The sequence below is a fragment of the Wasmannia auropunctata genome, unplaced genomic scaffold, assembly GCF_000956235.1.
Source record: "Wasmannia auropunctata unplaced genomic scaffold, wasmannia.A_1.0 LD336047.1, whole genome shotgun sequence".
Taxonomy (NCBI): Eukaryota; Metazoa; Arthropoda; class Insecta; order Hymenoptera; family Formicidae; genus Wasmannia; species Wasmannia auropunctata.
The window spans coordinates 206,859-230,332 of NW_012026843.1; the positions used below are offsets into that span (position 1 = coordinate 206,859).

Sequence of the window (23,474 nt, forward strand, 5' to 3'; positions counted from 1 at the left end):
CACTGCAGCCAGACTGAAACATCCAGAAATAGTAACAAAGTACACGCGAGTAGTATCGGAGCCGTCCATTGAGCCGAGTCGTATTTCCGTACGCGCGCGTATGGTCTCGCGTTAACTTGCGACACACAAATGGGAACGGTTTACGCCGGGAAAAAGAAGAGAAAGAAGGAATGGGAAAGGAGAGGGAAGAGAACACAGGACGTTGGCGCAAGACAATGATATGGACCGGCCGTTACCGCGCGCCAGGCGACAATCGCGATGCAACCAACTGTCGATCGTGACTCGCGTCGCGAGTAATCGAGGAAATAACACACGTGCGGTCGATACCGATACCGCCGTGCGGCGGCCCGTTTCTTTCCCTTCCCCGTACCTTCATTACTCGGCGATATGTCCCGGGCGCTCTTTCACACACAGCCTCCTCCTCCTCCTTCTCCTCCTTCTTCACCTCCTGTTTCTCCTTCGTCTTGGATACGATCGGCTCCGGGGTATCCGGAACGACTTACGGTGCAGCGGTACAACAAAAGGCGAGCGCGTACGTGCACCGTAACACAAAAGCCGTGGTGCTGCGGTGTTCGCGCCACGCCCATTGCTTATACCAACTTATACGAACGGGGGGGAAGAATATAATGCCGTTTATTGTTAAGTATTGCTCTCTTTCGGCATATGCGCGACCGAAGTACGGCAGCGCGTGACGGTAATTTCCCTCTAAGCCCGAGCCTTCACCGATCGCCCGCAAAGATCGCCAATATACGGAGATCGCCAATACGCGAGGAGTCCCGTATCATTAGCGGGTAGTATAATCGAGGTTTGATAAATATCCGCGGGAATGTCGAATTGGCTCGGTTCGGACACGTGTAAGTGTTGTTTAACATTGACGTCTTCCGAACGTCGCGCGAAAACCGAGCCGCGGCGATTCGCGCCACGCCCATTGCTTACCGAGTCGTACAAAGAGGAAGAATATAATGCCACTTATTGTCAAGTAGGCTCATTTGCAGCATGTGCACGGGTTGCACGGCGGATGCGTGAGTAGGATGGATTGACGTATAAAGCACAATGTAATTCGCTCCCTTCGGGCTTCGCATCGAGCGCACCGATGTCCAAAGCGCCCATTAAACAAGGTATAAAATCAAGCTTGATGCATTTCAATAAGTATAGAAAGTCAAGCTCTTAAAATACTTCATCAAAATCAATTCAATATGTATCATGTCGACGAAGTCGAGTGGTACCTGTATAAAAAGAGAGGTATTTTTCCCGGATTTTATTCACGATAAATAAATCCCGATCATGGTTTGTAAAAACTGTTATTCCTTCGAAAAAGTATATTATTTTTAAATTATTGATGCAGCAAGCATTTTTCACTTCTCTCTTTGCATTGTAACATATAATACTTGTTATTAAACGATGATTGTAACATATAATACTTGTTATTGAACGATGATTGTTATTAATATTTAAGAAACGTAAAATTCAAGGAATCGAAATTCAAACAGATTAACACTGAGTTCAATAACAATTGAAAAATAATTAAAATAATTATTTACATGAGCTCTCGAGATTGAAACAATAAACATAGTACAGTAAAGGCCTATCAGAGTGTTAGCTCTCATAGATCTTCATTGTACTATGTTTACTAAAAAATAATTATTGCATAATTTCTATGATAAGTCTTTTGCCTTAAATCGCGCGAGTCTGTCTTAAAATCTTGCGGATTTATCGTTACTAACTTTTCATCACGTTAACAAAGTACGGGCGCGTTTTTGTCCGGAAAACGTTGACGATGTCACGCTGTCGCTGTCTCGAGACTGTCGTAAACTCTACGATAACAAATTCGTTTACTGCGGTAAAACCGCGGTCTTGACTCGCTATCTCCGTTGTCGCAGAAATGAGGCTCATTCAAGCGAAGAGTGTGCCCGCCGTTAAATATACAGTAAATTATCTAAAACAGCCCGACAACACCCTCATATCCTTTCGGGTTTACGTTCAGCAGATATCAAGCTCGAGAGAATAATTGTGTACTTTAGACTTTAGCGAGGAATTTACCGTTTCTCTTTCGTGTAAAGATTAAATTTCCTTAAACTTTTCCTCAAGTCGACAAAAACGTGAATTCAACATCTTGCTTGCTCGGTAACGTTTCAACGTTAAGTGGCAAGGGTATATGTCGTTGAATAATAAAATTAGCCTGTTTTTTTAATCAATCAATTAAATCGTGCAAATTCTTCTCGTATTTCGAAAACTCTCTGATTATTATATTCAGAAATTACGCAATTATGCGAAGTAATAAATTGTGCGCAATTATATTAAAATTTTCTCCAAGTTTTGCGAAGATATAAGAGTACGATATATCGCTAGACTGCGATAATTCGCTATGGCACTGGCATATCGGTAAGTGGAAGGCAGGAGATTTCGAAGGCGTCTTTCGAACGACATAAAATCGATCAGGAAGCGCTTCTCGGTCGAAAATCTTCCCGCGAATGGAACGGCTTTAACAAACAGGATATGAAGTCATAACCTACATCCGTCGTGGCATGCGTGCGAGGTAAAAGGTTGGAGGCTCCCGCGGATTTTATTCCGGCGTTACGTCCGTAACGTCAATCTGTTTTCACGTCACGACCGAAGTCGGTAAATATATTCTGTAAGGCGATGTCGATTAATGTTCACTCTCCGCACCGGCCATGAATTATGGAGCTTACATAACTTTAATGCGATATAGCGCGGCGTTACGCGTCGCCCGGCTTCTGCATGCGTACAATTTCGCCTCACGCAACGCTTAGCGAGAATAAATTCGCTCTCTTTCCCGCGACAGCTAAATTATTGCTTCCCCACCGTGAAATTATTGCGACGGTTTACGGCGCGTTGCAAAGTAAGCCTCCAATACCAAATGCGATAGACTAATCCTAGAGAAGACTGAAATTCTACTATACTCTTATAGATACTCTTATAGATACTCTAGATATCTATACAAATGATAACGTAAAACGCATGATTATACGAAGGATATGAACGTACAAATCGTAAGATACAAATTTCTCTAGATTATATATGATTTAAAATTGTATTGTTTAATCAGTTTAATGCGTGCTCGTTCAACTTCGCGATCCGTCTTGACATGTAACGGCTGAGAGAGAAAGAGAGGAAACAGAGAGAGAGAGAGAGAGAAAGAGAGAGAGGGTCTTACAAATTTTCATTTTGAAAAATCAGATGCTCCATGTATCCGCAGAATGCTAAGCGTCCAGGATGTAAGCTATATGTACGTAGCTCTCATATTCGGGAAGCTGCCTTTCAGAGAAAGTCGCGGCGCTATGAAACGCGAACCGCCAGACTTTCAGCCCTTCGCAAGTAGCGGCAAAGTCCACCTATCAACAAGCCGCCGCGGGTGTTCGTTAAGCGCGCGCGTCTGTGTACGTCGAGATAGGAAAAGGACGGTAAATATTATCTACCCGGGAAGGAGAAGAGCACCGACACTCTCGCTGCCATCTACCCCTCATTCAAGTCTGCTGGTATCTTACGATATTGAAGGGGGAAGAGGGGGGGGGGGGTAGAAGAGGATCGGAGCATGCGTGCTGGGGATTACTCACTTTCGCCAGGTCGACCACCCCTGGAACGTATGACGGTAACGTATTTTCGAAGGGCACGCTATTTACTCTGTTTTTCCACGTGATTGAAACGAGCCGTCCTCGCACCGCGAGAGAATAACGATCGAAACAATCGTCCCTACATTACAACACTTTGCCGACTAAATCGTTTGTTTTCATCGACAGAATCTACAAATATGCATGAAGAAGTCGCTCATGCAATTTGTTTTTAACGTATAATTATAAAAGTTGCAAATAATACATACAATTCTTTGAAAATATATAAATATATTCATATATTTTATTTATGAATACATATATATACATATTCATACAAAGTACAATATATACACGGAAAGAACAATTTTGTTAAAAGGTCTAAAAACATGCTAAAAACAGATCTGAAAATAATTTTTTGTTAAATTATCAGAATAATTTGTTGGAATGTTAAAACTGATAAGTATTGCTATAAAACGTTTTGATATTCTAGCAATCATTTTGACACAACTTGACTTTCGCACAAAGTTATTTTGATTAAACAAAAATTATTTTCAGATCTGGATTCAGCAAAATTGTTCTTTCTGTGTATAAATCAATATTTTGCTCCACGTTAAAAGAAAAATAACACAAGCAAAAAATTATCATTTCTGAAATAAATGAAGGAAATCGACTGTAAGTCTTTATACGGTCGATTTTCTATCACTATCTCAACAAGTTTTTATTATGAATGGATTGTGAGTCAACACGGATTCATACATGATTTACATTGTAGCTATCTTGTATGATTTATATGTTTTTCCTAGATAACTGTTAATGTCTAAAGAATTTTAGATATCATTTATAAGATAGAATAAATCAAGACGAATATAAATGATGATACGCACTCGCGTGTCTCTCAAAATTAAATGCTTGCGCGCGTAAGTTACGCAGCAAAAAAAAATAAACGTCTTTTGATAAATGCCTATTCATAAATATAGATTGAGTCAGTTCCGGAATTATACGCCTCGGCGAATCGATATATATGAAAAAGAGTGGTTTTTCCTCCGCCCGTTTCACGCTATACCTACTCTCGAGAGTACACGCGAAGTGTATTGTACTTGCCGACCCTTGTTCCCGGCGGCGCATCTAAAGTGATCAATCAGAGAGGTTTCCATGAATGTGCAGCACTCAGCGCATTCGCTCAATGTACTTTGCCCCTACCCTGTACACGCGCGGCGGCGGCGCGCGAGCCTTAAGCTCCGCTCCACGCCTTCTCAGTTTCTCAGCCGCCGAGGCGACACAATAACCAGAGAGATCCGGACTGTTTACAGTGACGAAATGTACGCCGTATGCGTGCGTCATGGCGGTGGGTCTAAATCGGGATGGAGAGGACAACGGAGCCGTTGTACGCGATTTGGAAACGCGCGCGCGCTCGGTCCCCCCTTTGATCCTCTCTCACTCTCTCTCTCTCTCTCTCTCTCTCTCTCTCACGCCTCTCCCACGGTGTAATAATCCTTCTTCCTACAATAGGCGCGTGCGACACGTGTGTGTACACGGATAACCCTGTCGCCGGTACAATCTCACACTCGACAAAAATCCCGAGACTATCGATCTTAATTACGCTTCGATCGGCGACCGGCCTGCCCCGAATGCGACGGGACATTATATATAAACGCAAAAAAGTAATGAGACAGTTGGAAATTTAACGGGGGCGGTCACGTCCCGTTGAGAGTCAATATCGCGTTATACGAGTCTCGTTAATATGGCTCTTTTAATTAAACTTTTCATTGTCGAAAAACGTTAAAATCGCGGGGCTCCGGACACAATGGCAAGGAAAGCTTTACGATCTCGCCGCCGCGTCGCCTGATTATTTATGGCACACATCGTTATTTCTCGCGTCAATTCGTACAGAAATATATATATATATATATATATATATATATATATGTAGTAAAAATATATATTTATTAAATTTTATGTAACAATTGAATAGATTGTGACATGAAAAGATTCCATTTTTATCACTCTTCGATGTTTCGTGTTGAAAAATACGTATCGCTATACGCAAAAGACACTCTCTGTTTTAAAATATCTTTCTAAATTAATTGAATACGAGTAACATGCAGCAAAATGAATGTAACAGGGACTACACTCCAATTATTTTCAAGGACGGTTTTTATTACTCGCTAATTCTTCGAAGATCGTTAAAGTGTATTCTATAATAGATATACGCTTCTTGCAGATATCGCGTGATACGGTTGCGTATCGTATAGAAATCCGATTCAATCGCGGAACTTGTTAAAATAAACTCCGCGTTAATAATTAAGATTTTAACTTTTTAATAATATACGTCACGTTTGCATTACGCTTATCCTACATCTGGAATTTGAGCACTGCGTGCTTGACCCTTTGCGAGCGGAATTAAATGACTCAGTCCGTGAAACATGCGGTCGTTTCGCAATCGGAAATGCTCCGCGAGTGCAATTCGTCGCGAATGTATCTGGAGTTATAAATTACAGCATCTCGCGCAATATTCCTTCCGCGGAATTGAACCTGACTTTAAAGCGAAAAAAGAAAAAAAAATTGATATCGTCGCGCAGACGTAATACTTTGGAAAAACATTTGCATGGTTTATCATGTACCTGAGCGCTAAGCAAACATTTCTTGCGTCAAATAAATTCTAAAATGTAAACAAACGTGTGCAGACCGTCCGGCGCCAGATGGGTTCACTGCACTCTACATTTCGTCAATATTTTTGTATTGTCCCATGAGACCCCCATAGATCCCGCGTTTGTTCGATCTGTCTGCCATTCGTGTGCGAATTTATCTATCTAACGTTGCGCACGAAGTCCCACGTATTCGGCAAAAATTTTGGAGCTCCAGTAAAAAGTTTATTGGAAATTTTTTATCAATTGCATATTCGAAATATAATCGTTTTATTGATTAAATATAATCATGGAGGTAAACCGCTATGAAAATCGAGAAGAAAAATTTCATTTTTCCACAATTCGTAATGTTTCTCAATAATCGATAATATCCAAATATAATATAAAAAATGTTTTTAAATATATTGTTGCATATATACAATAGACACAGAAAGAGAGAGAGAGAGAGAGAGAGAGAGAGCATTAAATTTTGAAAAATATGCGAATGCATTATCATTTATATATTCGTCTTGATTTATATTATCTTATAGATCATATTTAAATGTATATAAATATATAAATATGTATATAAATATATATATATATATGTATATATATATATATATATATATAATACACATGTTATATAGCAAAAGTTTATGCGTAAGTTCGCAGAAGAAATATTTCATCAGGAAAATCGAGCGGTAGACCGCTAATTACTTTGTATAATCATTCTTATTCATCGTTTTAGTATAAGAACCTATCAATTTGTGTTACTATACATTGATCTTGTGGAGTAAAATTCTTCAATGATTTACCTGTGGTATGTAATACTATATACATATACGGTAACTCAGAGGAATAAGATAACGTTTCAACCACAAATTTTATGCATTTTAACTTCGTACTAATCAATTTTTCCTCAATACACTTAAAATGAATTTTTCCTTAATAAATACACTTAAAATAAATTTTTCCTTAATCAGTACACTTAAAATTAATTTTTTTTTAAATAAATATTTGATACAAGATGCGTACTCATAACAAATACAGAGTTTTGCGAAAGAAATTCAAAGTTTTACATCTATCGATTCGTAGAATCTTCGATCGAGATCCGAATGATATAATATTATAATTAATTGGAATCTTTTTGACCAATCTGGAGTTATTTCTTTAATTGTAATATCAAAGCATTAATATTCTTCGCAAGCTATAAATGAAGGGAAAACGTTATTTTTTTTATAAACTATTCGAATTAAATATAGAAATCTTAATGGCTCAAATTTATTTAAGATGTGCAATTTTTCGTTGAAGAAATTCTAATTTCAATTTAAAATATTTACAATTATTCAAGAAATTTACGAAGTTAAGATTCATTCAGATTCATCAAGAACCACGGATTGAGAGTAAACTAGATTTCTCTACGACACTCTGTACTTATGATTGTGATTCACACGTACCTCTCGTGCGAAGGAATCCCGAGGGCGTCCGGTGCCGCTCTACGGCGATACGCGGGTACAGTCAGGCTCTCAAATGCTGCGCGAACACTCCGATATCACCACTGCGAACGACTCCGATTCCATCGCCAATAATCCCGAGAAGCAACAACAACGACGGGCGCGTCGCGGGTTATTTACATTCCGCGACTTTTGCACGACCGTTGTCGGAACGGCCGAAGGGGGATGCCCGCGAGGCCTCGACTCACGTGCCCGCGATCACGCTGTTACACTGATGATGGCGCGGTTCGCGGCGGCGGCGGCGGCGGCGGCGGCGGCGGCGGCCTCCTCCTCCTCCTCCTCGTAACGCGAAACAACGCACTGTTTTCTCACTGCACTATCAGACATACCACCGTCCTCGGCGTTCACGGCTCCGCCGAGAGGATCGAGGCGAGGTCGTCGAGATTTGATCGAAGTGTGTCCTGCGGGCGAATGATTGCGCCAGTGGTCGCGGCGGGCGGCGGTTTACCTCCTCCGTTTTCTCGGGTTTTTACTTCCGTGTTTTTCTCTTCCTTTCCTTTCCTTCTCCTTCCTCTTGCTCGAGAGACACCCGCGAGGTCTCGCGGTCGGGGTGTCGCGCTAACGTAACGTCGCTCTCCAAGAAGTACGGAGCACACACGGGCGCTGCTGCTCCGCTCCAATTGTTATACCAGGCACCCAAGAAGGAGATGGACCGACGACGAACGACGACGCGGATCTCGCGCTCCGTTTTTTTCGCGCGCGCGGAGGGAAGGACGACCTCGACGGGGGGGAGGGAGGAGGGGGAACGAAGGGGGGACGGAGGCGGAGGGGGCGAACCGAGACCGACGAGAAGACTCGCGTTGCGAGAGCGTGGGCCGATCAGTCCCGACTTCCGCGGCAGTCACGTTCGCGATGTTGAGGCACGAGGGGGAACGCCGAAAATGCGTTCAACAGCGAGAGGCACCCGGCGGAGCGGAGGTCTAGCTCGGCGGACGTCCACGCTCGCTCTGGCTGAGGGTGCTCGGCGGCTTTGATCCCGCGCGCATCCGCGCCGCGCATTACGCTCACATCATTGGCCCGGCGAATCGACACCGATCTCCCCCACCATTGACCCACCATCGGCCACCCGCGGCAGGGATTCTCCTCCGCGACGTACAGGATTTCTCGACTCTGCTGCGCGGACTGCCTAGGGATGCTCGAGGACGCGCGCGCTCCTCCGGTGGACTCCGCGCGCGGTATCTGAGAGTATCGATGCTCTCTCTCCGATTCCGATGCGCGCCCGTTAACGAGCGCTACCGGCAGCGATATCTTACTTCCGACGTTCCGACGGACTACCTAATTCTTCGCTCTTTACGAGTCGCGCGCTGCCCGCTATTAAAAGGTGACTTCAGACTTGTTTTACGACGAGCTAGTTTGTAAACTGTCGAGCGACAAGTGGCTTGAGGGGATTCAGTAATGCAGGAATATTTCTTACGTACGGCTTCGTAAATGTGCGCAGGGATGTTTCTTATGGCTTTCGCGAATTTTTCATTACTGCGAAATTACGCGCGCGCGGGGAGACTTTTCACCGAAAAATATTTCCCCGGCCGTCTAGTTATCCGACTATTACTCATTCGCCGTCCTCCTATTATTCTTCTGCGCCAGACAGCATATCGGATGCAAAGTGCGCAATGCAATATAAATTCATTTAGCATCGGGGATGTTCGTTTTTATCTGCTTCAAAATTAAATATAAATTGACTTTTTTATCTCAAGCTACGTTTAAAATTAAGTTATGTCTAAAATTAAGATTTCATTTGTCGCTTGGCAGTCTCTCCGTGTTTATATACATAATTTAAGTTAAGGTTAATTAATAAGATTTTTTTAAACTAATTTCGTAAGTAGAGAACGAAAAAGTGGAACTTCGCAAGCCTTGACTTAATTTCGCAACTTTGGTATAAAGAAGTCTAAAACCAGCGCAAGTAGATTATAAAAGTCATGAAATGTAAATGCAGTAAAGAAAATGGGAAGTTAAAAAAATATATAATATTTATAAAAATATGAATAGCTCAATGTAAAAATGTTTTAAATATCATATTAATAATCAAAATCAGTATACAGGAAAAATGCTTGACTGATAAAATGAAGAAAATATTCAGCATTTATTTCCTCTCTAGCTGCATGCTGTTAAAATTTTAATAGTATTTAAAAATATGGAAATATATAAATGCAAAAAAGAGTTGCGCCAGTAGAAAAATTCAGACAAATTAAGATAAAAATCGTGATAAAAAAAAATAATTTAACTTTGAATAGGTTTGAGTAGTTCCGTGTTAGTAATGTCGGGAAAGAAAAGTAGACAAATGGGAGACATTACGGAGACGTAGCAGCACCCGGGGCGAGAAAGAAGAAGTGATGTTCGTACTATTAACCCGGGACGGTGGAAGAGAGACCTCCGCCGTGCTCCAGGATCTTCGTTGAGCGCCATTGCGCCGAGAATAAGAAATAATTGCGTGGTACAGAGGGTCAAAGTCGTGAGAGCGACCTGCTGCTTGTAATCCGCCACAATACCGGCGACCTTTAATCTCGTCCGTTCCTATTTCTCTTCTTCAGTTCGCGACTCATCTATCTTATATCCTTGTGTACTGACCGTAAATACAGAAGCTCCAAACTGATTTTATCGCGATGGGGATTGAGCCGAATCAATTGCTTCCTTATACACCACGATAAATTGAAAGGTTCGCTGATTCGGTGTTACTTCTAGATAAGACCTGTTAACTTTCAATTTATAGGTTTATATAAATCATTTTGCCGAATCACAATCACAGAAAGTGTAAGACTTGTCAAACGTGCTTTCTATCTCGTCATAAAAGTTCATCGCTGTTAAAATTGATTATATTATATAACTGTTGTTGCGATAATTTTTAAATAATTGTGGATTTATTTATTTGTAAAGTTATTCTTAATTATTAAAAGACTTATAATTGCATTGCAGAATTCTTAGAATTTTATTTAATAAATTCGAATATAAATTAATAATTTTTATAAATTTTATAAATGCAAATATTAATATAATATATGTATTTTTCGTTATTTTATTCAGCGGTACATTTCATAGATTTATCTTTCATTAGTAAATCGAATTAGTAAATATCATAAATTAATATATAGGTTTTTTTTAGTGTCATATATCGATATGGATGTTTATATGGATATTGACAGTAAGTACGTGATAAAAATATGATGTTGGTGTGCTCATCTGTTGTAAAGTATGGATGCCAGTATATTTATCTTCTGTAAATATATTTAAAAATATATATCTGCAGCAACAATTTACGCTCCGTTAGTAAAGTGAAAGTATTCAAATATCAGATGGTAAAGAGGAAGTATTCAAGTATCGATATCTACCAAATACTAGTATACCAGTACTTGGTACTTTTGTATCGACTGAGTAAAGTTCTAATAAGTTGAATAATACGTGATAATTGCAAATACTTATACTGTACATAAATAATTTGTATTTATAGAATAGAATTATATGTAATTTTGATGCTGTTAGAAAATATTTTTATTTATCATATGATTATTACACATGCGTCCATCGTGAAATCGAATCACGAAAGATGGTGCTGATTAATCTATTTAATACGTTATTGTTGTTTTATTTGTTATTGAAGTGAAATTTGCATGTGAGCCTAATAATTAAGAAAAATTTATTTGTTTTTATTTTATAATTATTATAGTCATTTAAGATGTATAAATTATGCGTTTAAATTTATATAAATAAGTATAATTTTTCTGGTAAAAATTATATATTGTATACTTATATTCCATACCACCACACATGCATATATATTCAATCCATATTATGACATAACATAAATAAACAAAAAAAGAAGAACGAGAAAATATGAAGAAATGTAATAAAAATAATAAGCTATTTTAACGGAGCTCAATATTACACATTTCTATTATTGCTAAAGTTAAACTGAGGCTTATGAATCATGAATTAATGTACATAGCTGAAAACTTTATACGGCCAGACTCAGTAAAAGCGCAGTTCCGCGTTTCACCCAGTAGTCCGAACCTTGTGTTCCAGCTTTGAGATCTACAGCAACTACGAACGCAGATCTCATTTGGGCGCCGCTCCTTTGGGGGTAATAATAACAAGGACAGCTGTAGAACTCTGTGAAAGTTAAGCGAAATGTTGGTTGTAATTGAAAGTCTGTTTCTTCCAGCGAACCGCAAGCTGTATTTGCACGCGAAGAAAATCAGAGCGCGGCGAAATGATTTTGATATTTGCATGGCTATTTTACCTTTGACTTTCTTTTTAACTTGCTCGACGGGTCGAAAATGAATCACCGGCATGTTGCATACAAGTTGCATGGGCGCGGGCTCGATAAGAATGCCATTCTCTTTATCCCAGCCGGCGCCTTCCAGAAAAATGGAACACACGTATACACCCTCCTAAAGTAAAATTTTATAATTAATAAACTAAAATGTACAATTGCTCACATATAATTTCCGATTATTACGAGTATTATTATAATAACTATTACGATTTTTATCATAATTAGTAAAAGTAATATGCTTTCTGCAATTATAATTTGTCAATTTTCTGCATTGGAGAAGATTACATTTATGAAATAAATACAAAAACACAGGGAATATTGTTTATAGTAAGAAAATTTTTCGTTCTTACTTTTGCAATAACACTTATAATCAATATATTTCACTGTGTATTCGAAATTAATCATATATATGTAAGAATTTTAATTTTGTACTTTTTTTTCGCTGAGAGCTGGACATTTACAATTTATAGCTTAATGTAAACGAGATATTCGTATTAGCTCAATGAGCACTATTATTCAAGCAAGGAATGTAAGCTTCTTATAGGTAAAATGGTGCTCGATATTAGTCGTCCCGGACCGAAACTGGTCCGATGAGCAATTAGTCTAATCGCTCGTAGTTACCACGGGCGGCTCGATTATAGCAGACTCGTCCGTTGAGAAGACAGTAAACTCCCATGACAACGAATCGATAGATACGTTCCACAGTCTCGCCGAAGTTTGTAGTACCGCAGTAAGGAATCCAGTTGGAAATGTATACGCAGCTAGCCAGAAGAGCAATGGCGGATGAGTGGTTTGAGCCCAATTGGCGAAGTGCTCGACTCGATTGATTAGATCCCTCGTCCAGGCGCCGAGCAGTTTCAAAGACGGATACGCGGTCAGCCATAGAGACGGCACTCGCCCGTCGTGTATGCACGCGAAGATTTCTTCCAGCTCCCGCGACATCAGCACCAATCCTTTAATTCCACGCTGAAGCTCCTCGAGGCTCTGGCGGGTTTTTATCAACAGCTCGTTATACCGTCCAATCTCTTGGAGCAACACCACGTCCAGCGGCGTTTTGTGCGGCCCTATCAGTTTCTCTGTTGTCTCGTAATCGATCGTTTTCGGTATTTTCGAGAGAATATCGCTCGCGAGTTGCATCACCTCAAAAAAAAAAAAAAAATCACGACGAGATTGATATAATTCCATTTGGCTGTAGACTCAGCGCGAGATTATTCGAGGTCGAAATTAATAATTAAGTCACGACAACAGACAATGTCAATAAAAGTAGAGATATCAATACTATTTGCATTAAGTTCGATATTGTAAGTCCAATAAAGTATGTCAAATTCCTATACTTATTTGCTCGTCCTTCATGCTTTGCTATTTCACATCTTCGAGCGAACAGGAAAGATAAGCTTCCAATTCGATAGTCTCATTTATACTTACCTTCTTCTCCTTATCCTCGTCCATTTCGACGCTGACCGTCTGCACCTGAAGACTCATTAGAGTCTGAAACATGTTTCTGGCCTCCATTATTAGACAAGCGATATCCGCGTTTGGATGCTGACCAAACACTTCCGGCCTGTCGATGCTCGGCAGAATCGCGACGAAGTCGCGGTAGGACTCCAAGGAGCCGTCGCGAGGCACGTAATAGGTGGGCAGTGATGACAAACGATAATGAGGGGTAGTCAGGACGTCCTCCGTGAAATATTGCTGGATGTACGTCATCAACAACCGGCGATCCCAGTCGTCGGTCACGTGACCACCATAACAAACACCTGCTATGAGATATTTCAAAGATTCCCACGGCGTGACCGGATATTCATCCAGGTAAACTTGCAGCAGATTCTCGGAAACCTGGAACAGATATCCCAGCTATTATGACGATTGTGCTTCTCCATCATCGGGCGTCGCACTTTGACGAGACGGATTTAAACGCGGTGTTGTAAGAAACGTTATGGCTGGAGATTCCCGAGATACTATCTCTCTAAATAAATTGCGGATAAATAAAAAGTTTTCCACGCGTTTTCTCGCTGCACCCGCAAGTTTTGCTCGAAAAATACCTCGAAATCGGAATCGTTAAAGCTGTAGACCACGTTCCAACCGAGTTGCTGGAATTTCTTCCGTTCCAGAAGAATAGAGTGGAAGAAGATCAGCGTGAACAGCAGCTTTTTATATTTAGACTTTTCTTGGCACAAGTCGAACTGCGTTTCGGTGATTAAACCGTAAAGGCGCTTCATGTTCGCTTTTAATCCTTTTGGCGGTTCGGTAGTAATTTTTATCCCGGCTTGAAGGATCGATATGGGGAACTGAGGAGTCGGATTTGAACTAAGCCATAATCTGTATAAAAGGATTAAATGCGCACTTTTGAAACATTTACATCATTACATATTGATTAATAAAGAGAACCGTCATTACTATATTCAAATACAATTTATTAGTGATTGTGAATTTTTATATTATATGTTTTATTTTATATTGTGAATTATTATATTATATTTTTATATTATTTTATATGACATTTTTTTTATTGTTTTAGACTCCGTTTTATCAACATAGACTGCGTCATGTCTCTTGTTGCTTTCGGTTTATGTATTATTTCGAAGATTTATGAACTTTACGACATCTCTTTGTGTGTAATAGTTACGTATTAATTGAATAAATTTTGTGGCTGATAAAGACTACAGTTAAATCGAAACTAGTATCGCAATTTATTGTATGTGATATCCTTGTATGTGATATGAAATACATTTAGTTAGTAGAATATTTGCTTGCTCGTTTTCGGCCTTGAAATTTATCTTTAATTTTATTTGAGTTAATAATTACTTGGATTTTTATATTACATGCTTAATAATGAATTCCGTTAGAAATATTTATTTGGAACAAATTTAAAAATTTATTTGCAACTTTCTTGATTACTTTTGCGGAGTACTATATTGTGTGAAAAATAGTATTGCGCGAAGAATATAAGACAGTATTTCATAACTTTGGCATACCTAAATCTTGGATGTAAAGTTTGGCTGGAACCGAGCGTTTCCACGATTTTATCGAGCTTGGGCATCCAACTGAGCGAGAGGTGGCAATTCGCAAGAAATACCCAAGACCCTTCTTTGGCACCGATCTCTATCATGCTGCGCGAAGAATAAAATAATGTGAAAATCTCACTAGGAAATTTTGTAGCAAATACTGATCTAAATTTTAGAAAGAGAGACCTTAATATTACTAAATTTCTATATTTAAAGTTTACATTATATTTAAAATTCTGTTAAATTGTAATCGAAGTAAAAAGTAAAATATGGCAGTTTTAATTCAAAGTATTTAATAAAAGTACACGGAAAGAACGATTTTGCAGGTCAAAAAAAATCTGAAAATAATATTTATTAGAGCACCATCAAAAGAATTTTGTTCGAAAGTCAAATTGATCGCTATAGAATATCAAAACCTTTTACAGCAATGCTTATTATTTTTGAGTTTTCAACCAAATATTTTGATGATATTCTAATAAACATTATTTTCAGATTTTTTTTATCTTCCAGCAAAATCGTTCTTTCCATGTATAAGTTAAATATACGTTGTACAATAGATAAACTTTTTATTAATTAACTTTGTAGCGATAGAAGCTTGTCCCTGGCCTAGTGATAACGTCAAGAAATTAGCAGTCATGCCCTGACTGTCCGCTAATTGCGTGAGCACACTGGTGGGATCCACGCCGGGCGAAAGAACGAATATCAATGGTGTCCGCGCCACAGAGTCGCCTAACACTGCTTTCAGATCGAGTACAGGAGGCTCCACGAAACTCGGACTGAGATTGCGCACGATATAGGTCATGATGCAGAAAGATATTCTGTCAGGTCGACAGCTGCGGATGAATAACATTTTCTGAAACTCGGTGCATCCTTCCTCCCATTCGCCGACCAGCGGTGCAGCTTCCGGCTCCGTGCTGATGTACCTGTGTGGATGTTAAACGGTTTTATAACAAGATATTACATGGAAATATATTCGCGCGCCACAAAAATATTTTTGACGGACAGTAGAATGTATTTTAAATAAATGATTATTATTATATATAACATATCTTTGTTCGTTAGAATAAAAGAAGGGGAACGTCATACAATCTGTCTCGTTTCCCTTAGCTGATTCTTTTCCAATGAAATCTGAAGTTCCCTTCAAATTATGTTATTTGTTAAACAGTTTTATAACAAGATATTACATAGAAATATATTCTCGCTACAAAAATATTTTTGACGAACAGTAGAATTTTAAATAAATGATTATTAGTATATAATGTACGTATCTTTTTTTCTTTAGAATAAAAGGAAGGAATCGTCAATCTGTCTCGTTTTTCTTAGCTGATTCTTTCTCAATGAAATCTGAAGTTTCCTTTAAATCACGTTATTTCATTAAGTTATTTCGACAGTTTTTTTAAACGGACCATTTTTACAATACTCTTCATTTAGCTGTGTCTGTTGTATTTATAAGTTACATGACTGAGGTAATAAAAAAACCATGACAAGAAATCAATATATTTGACAAATAAATATATAGATTTATTAGCACAGTTGCAACGTGAAAATGATCCGTCTAAAAAAAGCCGAAGCGTCGAAATAACGTGACGAAATAACGATGTGACGATTGTACGACGTTGTACGCACCAATTGTGCCAATCTCGCGGGAGCTGCTCGAAGGAAGAAACGAGTCCGTGAAATCCGTGCAGCTTGTCGAGTTCCGTGATGTTGTCCCAAGTTTCATCCGGCAGCCACGGCACGGGTTTGTCCGGCTGATTTTCCCGGTCCAGCACGATCCCGCCGCGCAGCAGAAACGCGTATTCTCCCGGGATGATCTTACCTTGCGCATCCAATATCTTGACACACATGTGGAAGGAGAAGAGTAGCTTGTGCTGCTCGAAGAGACCTCGGCACGTGTTCCTATATATTCGCAAAAATAAAATCCGTCAGATCAGTTTGTTTTTCTCTAAAACTGCACATTTCTCTCTCTCTCTCTCTCTCTCTCTCTCTCTCTCTTTCTATACGTATATCAAAATATCCGCAAAGTAGAAAGACTGTAACAGCGTCACATTACGTTGAGCGTACGCGCGCGCGTATCTCGAGTTCAACATTTTCCAACGAAACATTGATTTATGATACTGTGTAAAAGATAAGAGACTAGTAAAAACAAGATACATTTTTCATTAAAAAAGTTTTCTCGCCAAGATTATATATTACGTTATTATACATTCTCATTTAAATTATAACGTTGAAAAATTCTTTTGAAAGATTATCATTTAAAAACGATACTGTACACCTCTAAGGTAAGGTTTTATGGAATAGAAGGTACGAGTATCATTTATCTTCGTAATTTGTTTTTAATGCAGATTAACAATGACAATCAGATATATCACAAAATAAGGGAAGACAAAGTGTTCAGGAAATCTAATTGTTATTCTTGTCTACCAGTAAAAACCCCGGAGGCATAATATAATTAAAAGATTAAAAAATGGATCGCTGTAATCATTTATTTACCTGTAAACCGCGTACGTATGGTAATCATTTAAGCTATGGATTCTCTCGGATAAATTTATTTTTTTGGGGCTCTTGTCAATGGAAAGCATAAACAGTGCGTTGTACGCGTCGAGGGAGAACTGATACATGGGATCGATAACGCTCATGTCGTTCAAGGTGAAAAAAAGAATCGAGGCACGCCTCGAGCACGACTGATATCCTTCTCTCGCTAGATCTATCTCTCTTTCTGTCTGTTCAGCAACAGCCAGAGATTCTTGAATGGAGATAGACGTCGCCTTTGATGTCTGGAGGGTATTCAGCAGGTCTAAGTCATCTAGAAGAGTCTCTCCCGCCACGCTCAGTAAACTAACGAGAAAATATATATTGACATATTTTATTATCTCAGCTAATTACTTGTGTAAACAGAGCTTAACAATCAAAATAGACAATTAATATTCAACTGATGTATGTCTAATAATACGTGCAGAATAAACATCGCGCGCACGCGAGTCTGCACTTCTGAGTGGAAAACATTTGGACTTAAAGCTTATGGCAATTTCGTCTTACTGAAGTATCTTATCCTCCATTTCTTTGAGAGTCCGTTTATCGGATGCAATTGTGAGAACCAGATTGTCTTTCTGTTCCTCAAGTTGCGGCTTCTCTTTTCTGACCACAATTGCTAGGAGCTGCGCTTCGAGCCCTACATGCGGGACAGAGTTATATTCCCTAATCTTGTTCCATCTTTCTCTAAAGTATACCGTAAGACTATTAGTTACCCTGCTCCTTAATGGTGAAGTTGCATAATGTCGTTTTAGTTGAAATCTCCGGAGCGTAGTGGGGATTCGAGAGTTTCGTAGTCATAAACAGCCGGAATTGCTTATTGTAAGTGATCATTTTGTCGTTAAATCGGATCAACACTTGATCATCTACCAGCGTCGGAGAGACGTAGATTATTTAATTAACGAATGTGAAATCCGTGCTTGCGCTTTACGATTACTTTTGCTTTACAATGAATCAATTGAATATTCGAGTCAAATGTAAAAAAATGAAATACATTCTTGTATCATTTTTTTCGTTAACGATGTAAATTAAAACTTTACGTTAATAATCATTACTTTTATGTCAGTAGCTTTTAATTGTAACGATTGAATAAACTATTGTGCTATTGTAATTTCTGCACAAAAATAATGCAATTGCGCGCATTTAATTGCATGATAGCGACATTATATTCTACCTGATTTAATAAAAGCTTTTTGAAGAATCGGATTCAAACCCGGATCGAGGGTCTCTGCAATATTTTCGAGCAGCACTGGGTTTCCGAACTGAATTGCTTTTTCCAGAACTCTCATAAAGTCCGCTTGACCAAAGTCGATTACTTTCAGTGACTGCAATTGTAATTGTTACATTAAAATGACAAAGTAAATTCTCTGATTTTCACTGGTTTGAAAATCGTTTTTATCTCAAATTAGTTATTTAATTTTTCATTAAATCCGATATTAATGACGTATATATCGCTGAAGGCGCTATTAGTTTCTTTGATGAATATCGATCAGCACCGCGAGTACCGCAGACATTTACGTTTTTCTTCTCCATATTTTTGATCCACTTCACCGCCTGACATTGCGGATCGATCATGAGAGGCCAACGTGTTCCCCGTGTCACTATGATGCCGTTCTCCGTGCTGAATCCATCGGACGGTAAGCCCTGAATGTTCCACTCCCTGATTGTCGACGGATCAGCTAGGAACTCCTTCACATCTAGATTCGGCGATGTCGGTATTCCTCTCTCATACACCTTAACCGTTGAATAAATTACAGACGTTAATTTGCGATCTAAAAGAAACTAATCGCTTTTATAATAAAATTAAAATATAAGATACACGTAAGTGTAAGTAATAAAAATTTCATTTTCTATTTTATCGCAATTAATAATCCTTGCTGCAAAAATATGATTGAAGTTACATGTTATTAATTTGAAAATTCTACCACATGTAGAGTAATGTTTGATATATTGAAAAACACGGTTTGGTGAAGAATTTTGAAAAAGAAAACCGAAAGTATAAATAATAAAAATTAATTCTCTATTTTATTATTATATGATTGAAGTTACATGTTATTAATTTGAAAATTCTACTATATGTAGAACATAATGTTTGATATATTGAAAAACACGGTTTGGTAAAGAATTTTGAAGAAGAAAACCGAAAGAATTTTGAGCTTACCTCCTTAGACCAAATGCTTATTAATTCCTGTCTATAATTGGATACGAACGGACCGAGGTAAGACACAAACCCAGTAGATATCAGACAATCGCCCGGCAGCCAGTCGAAACACTCGGTTAATGACGCTACCGTGTTCTCCCACAGAATTCGTTCATCGGAAAGGCCGTCCACCAGCATCGCGGCACGCTCTAATTTCAGCTTTAATAGTTCAGCCTGCAGAGAGACAGAGAATGTAATTATACAAGATTACATTCATATGAAACGCATTTCAGCGAATGCCGACAGAAACTTTTGATTTAAATGATGAAAGGAAAAATATGCAGGTGTTGAAATGTTTATTAAATACATAATTCCTCTATTATCACGGCCGTTGTAGCAGCTCTCATTAATTTCGTCAACGGCGCGTTAAAACGTTATTATCGCGAATATTAAAAAACAGAGTTCCATTGTGGAAGTAACTTTGTAATTAATCCGCGTAACATCGCGCGATAGACGTTCCCTCCGCATCAATATGAAACGCCGGGTTCGCTCGGAGGGGATACATCTTGCCGATGGGAATGCGAGCGAGCGCGGGCTTCTGCAGTTACTAAAGGTACAAGTTTGTATAACTGTAAGTGTTACCGGTGGACGGAGCTCGGATTGGTCCGAGCCCGGACCACCTTCCACCGCGCACCGGTCCGTACTCTCTCGGCTTTATGCTGCGCGAGGTCATTTCCGGCGTTCTAAAGCGCAAGAAAACACGGGGTGTACTCGCCAGCCTAATCAAATCCTCCTTTTCTTTCATCTTCGCGTCGTACATTCGCTGTAATCTCTCAAGCTGCTCGCGTGAGTTGCGCAGCTGCTGCATCGCCTCCTTTAAGGCCATTTCCTTCTGTTCCAGCGACTCCAACGCGATCCGCAGTTTTTCCCGTTTCGGTGCCACGATTCTGCAACAACGCATCGTGAAAGTATAATCAAATTTTTCACAATGTGGCAGAGCGAATGCGGCGCGGCTGATGGAATTAATCAATTGAAGTAACCAAATAATCAAATTAATAGCAATTGTTACTAAAAGGAAACTTTAAAGATTTTAGAGGAAAGGGGATCGAAACGTTTGTTTTTCTTACGTATTTCGTTATTAACGGTTTATTGTTACACAATGAGGCGGAAAATTTTTCCTAGCCTCGACTCATAAATATTAAATTATTGTTTTAAATCATTGAATAAAATTGAAAAATATCTGGCTCAATAAATAATAAATTAATAAAAAATAAAGGGCTGCAGTGAGCCAAAGCACAATATTTAATACTCCAAGTAAAAATAACTTTGAATTAGATACAATATAGACCACAATGTTGTCTAAATTATTGAGAGCCTCCACTAATATTAATTCTTTAAAGATTTATTTTATGTATTATATACAAATATACATATAAAAATATACATATATATATACATATACATATATATGGGGCATCTTTGTCAAGCGGGCCATCTGCCCAAAATTCAGCTCAACCAAAAAGTTTCTTCTAGGGCTCAAATTGTAGATACACATGTCTACTTTTAATAATATATAAAATTAACACTCTGGCCTTTTTGAAAATTCAATATGTCGGATCCAGAATTGCGACTGGAATGGATTGTCGTCAAAAAATTTTTAGAACAAACTTTAATTACTATAAAGCACAGGGGCTAGAAAATTTTTCTATTTCCATAAATTAAGGTTTTGGGGGTCGCCGAATACGAATCCGCAGTCATAATTATAAAATTCAAAATGGCCAGAGTGCTAATAAAAGTAGACATGTGTACCTACAATTTGAGCCCTAGAAGAAATTTTTTGATTGAGCTGAATTTTGGGCAGAGGGGGTGGTCCGCTTGACAAAGAATGCCCTATATATGTATATTACATTATAAACAAAGAAAAGAGAAGCTTAACAGAGAGAGAGAGAGAGAGAGAGAGAGAGAGAGAGAGAGAAAGAGAGAGAAAAAAAGAGAAAGAGATACATATGTTATGAAATTTACTTCCAGCTTTGGATGAGTTACCTGAACAGCTTGCCGTAATTTTCCATAGCTATCACCCACATGCAAAGTGACTTAGCTGCAGCAGACACCACGCCGACCTTTATGGGATCGAATTCGGGATTGGACGTGTACTTGGCTATTGTTCGTAGAACTCTGTCCGATATATGATCTTTGTCGAAGTCACGAAGCTAGAAATCAGATCAGAGAGCGAGTTAGTTGGAAATGAATGAACTTGTCAGTCGCAACATTATCGCTCACCGTATTAATGAAGTTCACGTCGCTAAGTTGGCGCTTCGCTTCCGCCCACGTGGGTTCCGAGTTCTTCAGAATCATCACGGCCTCCATCACCATCTCAACTTTCGGCGGCGGATGCGTGAAGGACTTTATTTCAGATAAATCCTTCCTGCTCAAAGTTTCCAACGCCTAAAATAAAATTCGCCCATCTTTTTTTGTCATGTAATGTCCCATTTACATAAAATCTTAAATTCAGATATACATTTGATTCTTCAGTAAAATTTTTTAAGAAAATATCTTTTTAGGCAGAACAGATGCGGTTATCTCTCTTTCGTCCTCTCACTTTCGTCCGAAGAGATTTACTTTTCGACAATAAAAATTTAATTGCCGCGAACAAAAAACCTTTTTATTCTTGATCGTCTATAATCCGACGGCATTGTTATCTTAACATTGCGTATTCATAGGGCCGTAATACCGAAAGAGAGCCGCGAAGCGCTTAATTAAACATCACATAAATTAACTGTTAAAAATTTATAAAAATATATATAAAATAAAAAGATATTGAAGGAGAGAACGATATCAGAAATTCTAACGTTGTTTAAAATTAAATGTTGTTCTTAGAAGGAAAGAACATAAAATTCGATAACGACCTTGATGGCCTCGTTCAAGGCGGGTTCGACGGTCGCCAGGTCAGCCCTCGCAAGTTCCTCGAGCTTCTTGCATTCTTTTTGCTCCTCGGCGATACGAAGCGATTTGGCGGTGATCTGTTTTTGCGTTTCATCAGCGTCGCGGCTCTGGTTTGCTACGCGCGTCGCAAGCGTGGCGCAGTTAAGAGCGACGAACGCGACGCAGGACGGGATACCGTATGATTAATTAAGTGCACGAGGAAAGTTGGAATCCAAGGGGGAGGGGGGAGAACAGCGAGGGGGGGAGGGGAGAGGGAGAAGAGCGTTAAAAGCAATAAGTTTTTATAGATTAATCTGATAAACGCCGCTGATAATATATCACTGTCGCGTGGCGCCGTGTACCTATCGTTACGAGGAATTCTTCGCACTCCCTCGTAGATTTATGAACTTGCTGCTGAGTGACTTCGAGCTCCGCCGCCATTTCTTTAACTTTCACCCGGGTATCGTCGATCTTCGAGAGGCCGCCGCGAAGTTTGTTCGCCTGATCTGCTAAATCTTGCCTCTTTTTCGCCAGCATTCTGCGTGATTCGAATACGATATCTCCGTTTCATTTTTACCGAAGAATATATTTATACCGGAAACATCGCGATAAATGCTACACGGAAAGAACAATTTTGCTGAATCCAGATCTGAAAATAATTTTTGTTCAATAATCAAAATAATTTTGTGCGAAAGTCAAAGTGATTGCTAGAATATCAAAACGTTTTATAGCAATATGCTTATCAGCTTTAACATTCCAACAAATTATTTTGATGATTCAACAAAAAATTATTTTCAGACTCATGTTTTTAGCAAAAATTTTTAGACCTCTCTCAACAAAATCGTTCTTTCCACGTATGCTATCTGTATCAAACGTATAATTGCGTTGTCTAGCC

General features: G+C 39.0%; 2 protein-coding genes across 2 annotated transcripts in view; both read right to left on the minus strand.

Annotated features, from left to right (window-relative positions):
* LOC105451686 (protein tincar) overlaps nt 1-4,688 on the minus strand; it is a 131,301-nt gene extending 126,613 nt beyond the window's left edge. Inside the window, exon 1 of the mRNA XM_011692290.1 lies at nt 4,640-4,688. The gene's annotated coding sequence lies outside the window, so the exon portion shown is untranslated. The remainder of the gene's footprint in view (nt 1-4,639) is intronic.
* A 6,809-nt stretch (nt 4,689-11,497) lies between these two features.
* LOC105451697 (dynein heavy chain 2, axonemal) overlaps nt 11,498-23,474 on the minus strand; it is a 55,148-nt gene continuing 43,171 nt past the window's right edge. Inside the window, exons 48-66 of the mRNA XM_011692306.1 lie at nt 22,942-23,117; nt 22,564-22,715; nt 21,938-22,102; nt 21,701-21,867; nt 20,433-20,604; nt 19,679-19,891; nt 19,036-19,251; nt 18,692-18,842; nt 18,234-18,383; nt 18,025-18,157; nt 17,479-17,823; nt 16,612-16,884; nt 15,564-15,908; nt 14,956-15,090; nt 14,023-14,299; nt 13,406-13,816; nt 12,602-13,120; nt 11,945-12,095; nt 11,498-11,814 (exon numbers count right to left, since the gene is read on the minus strand). Of these exons, the coding sequence (XP_011690608.1) occupies nt 11,660-11,814; nt 11,945-12,095; nt 12,602-13,120; nt 13,406-13,816; nt 14,023-14,299; nt 14,956-15,090; nt 15,564-15,908; nt 16,612-16,884; nt 17,479-17,823; nt 18,025-18,157; nt 18,234-18,383; nt 18,692-18,842; nt 19,036-19,251; nt 19,679-19,891; nt 20,433-20,604; nt 21,701-21,867; nt 21,938-22,102; nt 22,564-22,715; nt 22,942-23,117 (4,306 nt within the window). The 3' untranslated portion in view covers nt 11,498-11,659. The remainder of the gene's footprint in view (nt 11,815-11,944; nt 12,096-12,601; nt 13,121-13,405; nt 13,817-14,022; nt 14,300-14,955; nt 15,091-15,563; nt 15,909-16,611; nt 16,885-17,478; nt 17,824-18,024; nt 18,158-18,233; nt 18,384-18,691; nt 18,843-19,035; nt 19,252-19,678; nt 19,892-20,432; nt 20,605-21,700; nt 21,868-21,937; nt 22,103-22,563; nt 22,716-22,941; nt 23,118-23,474) is intronic.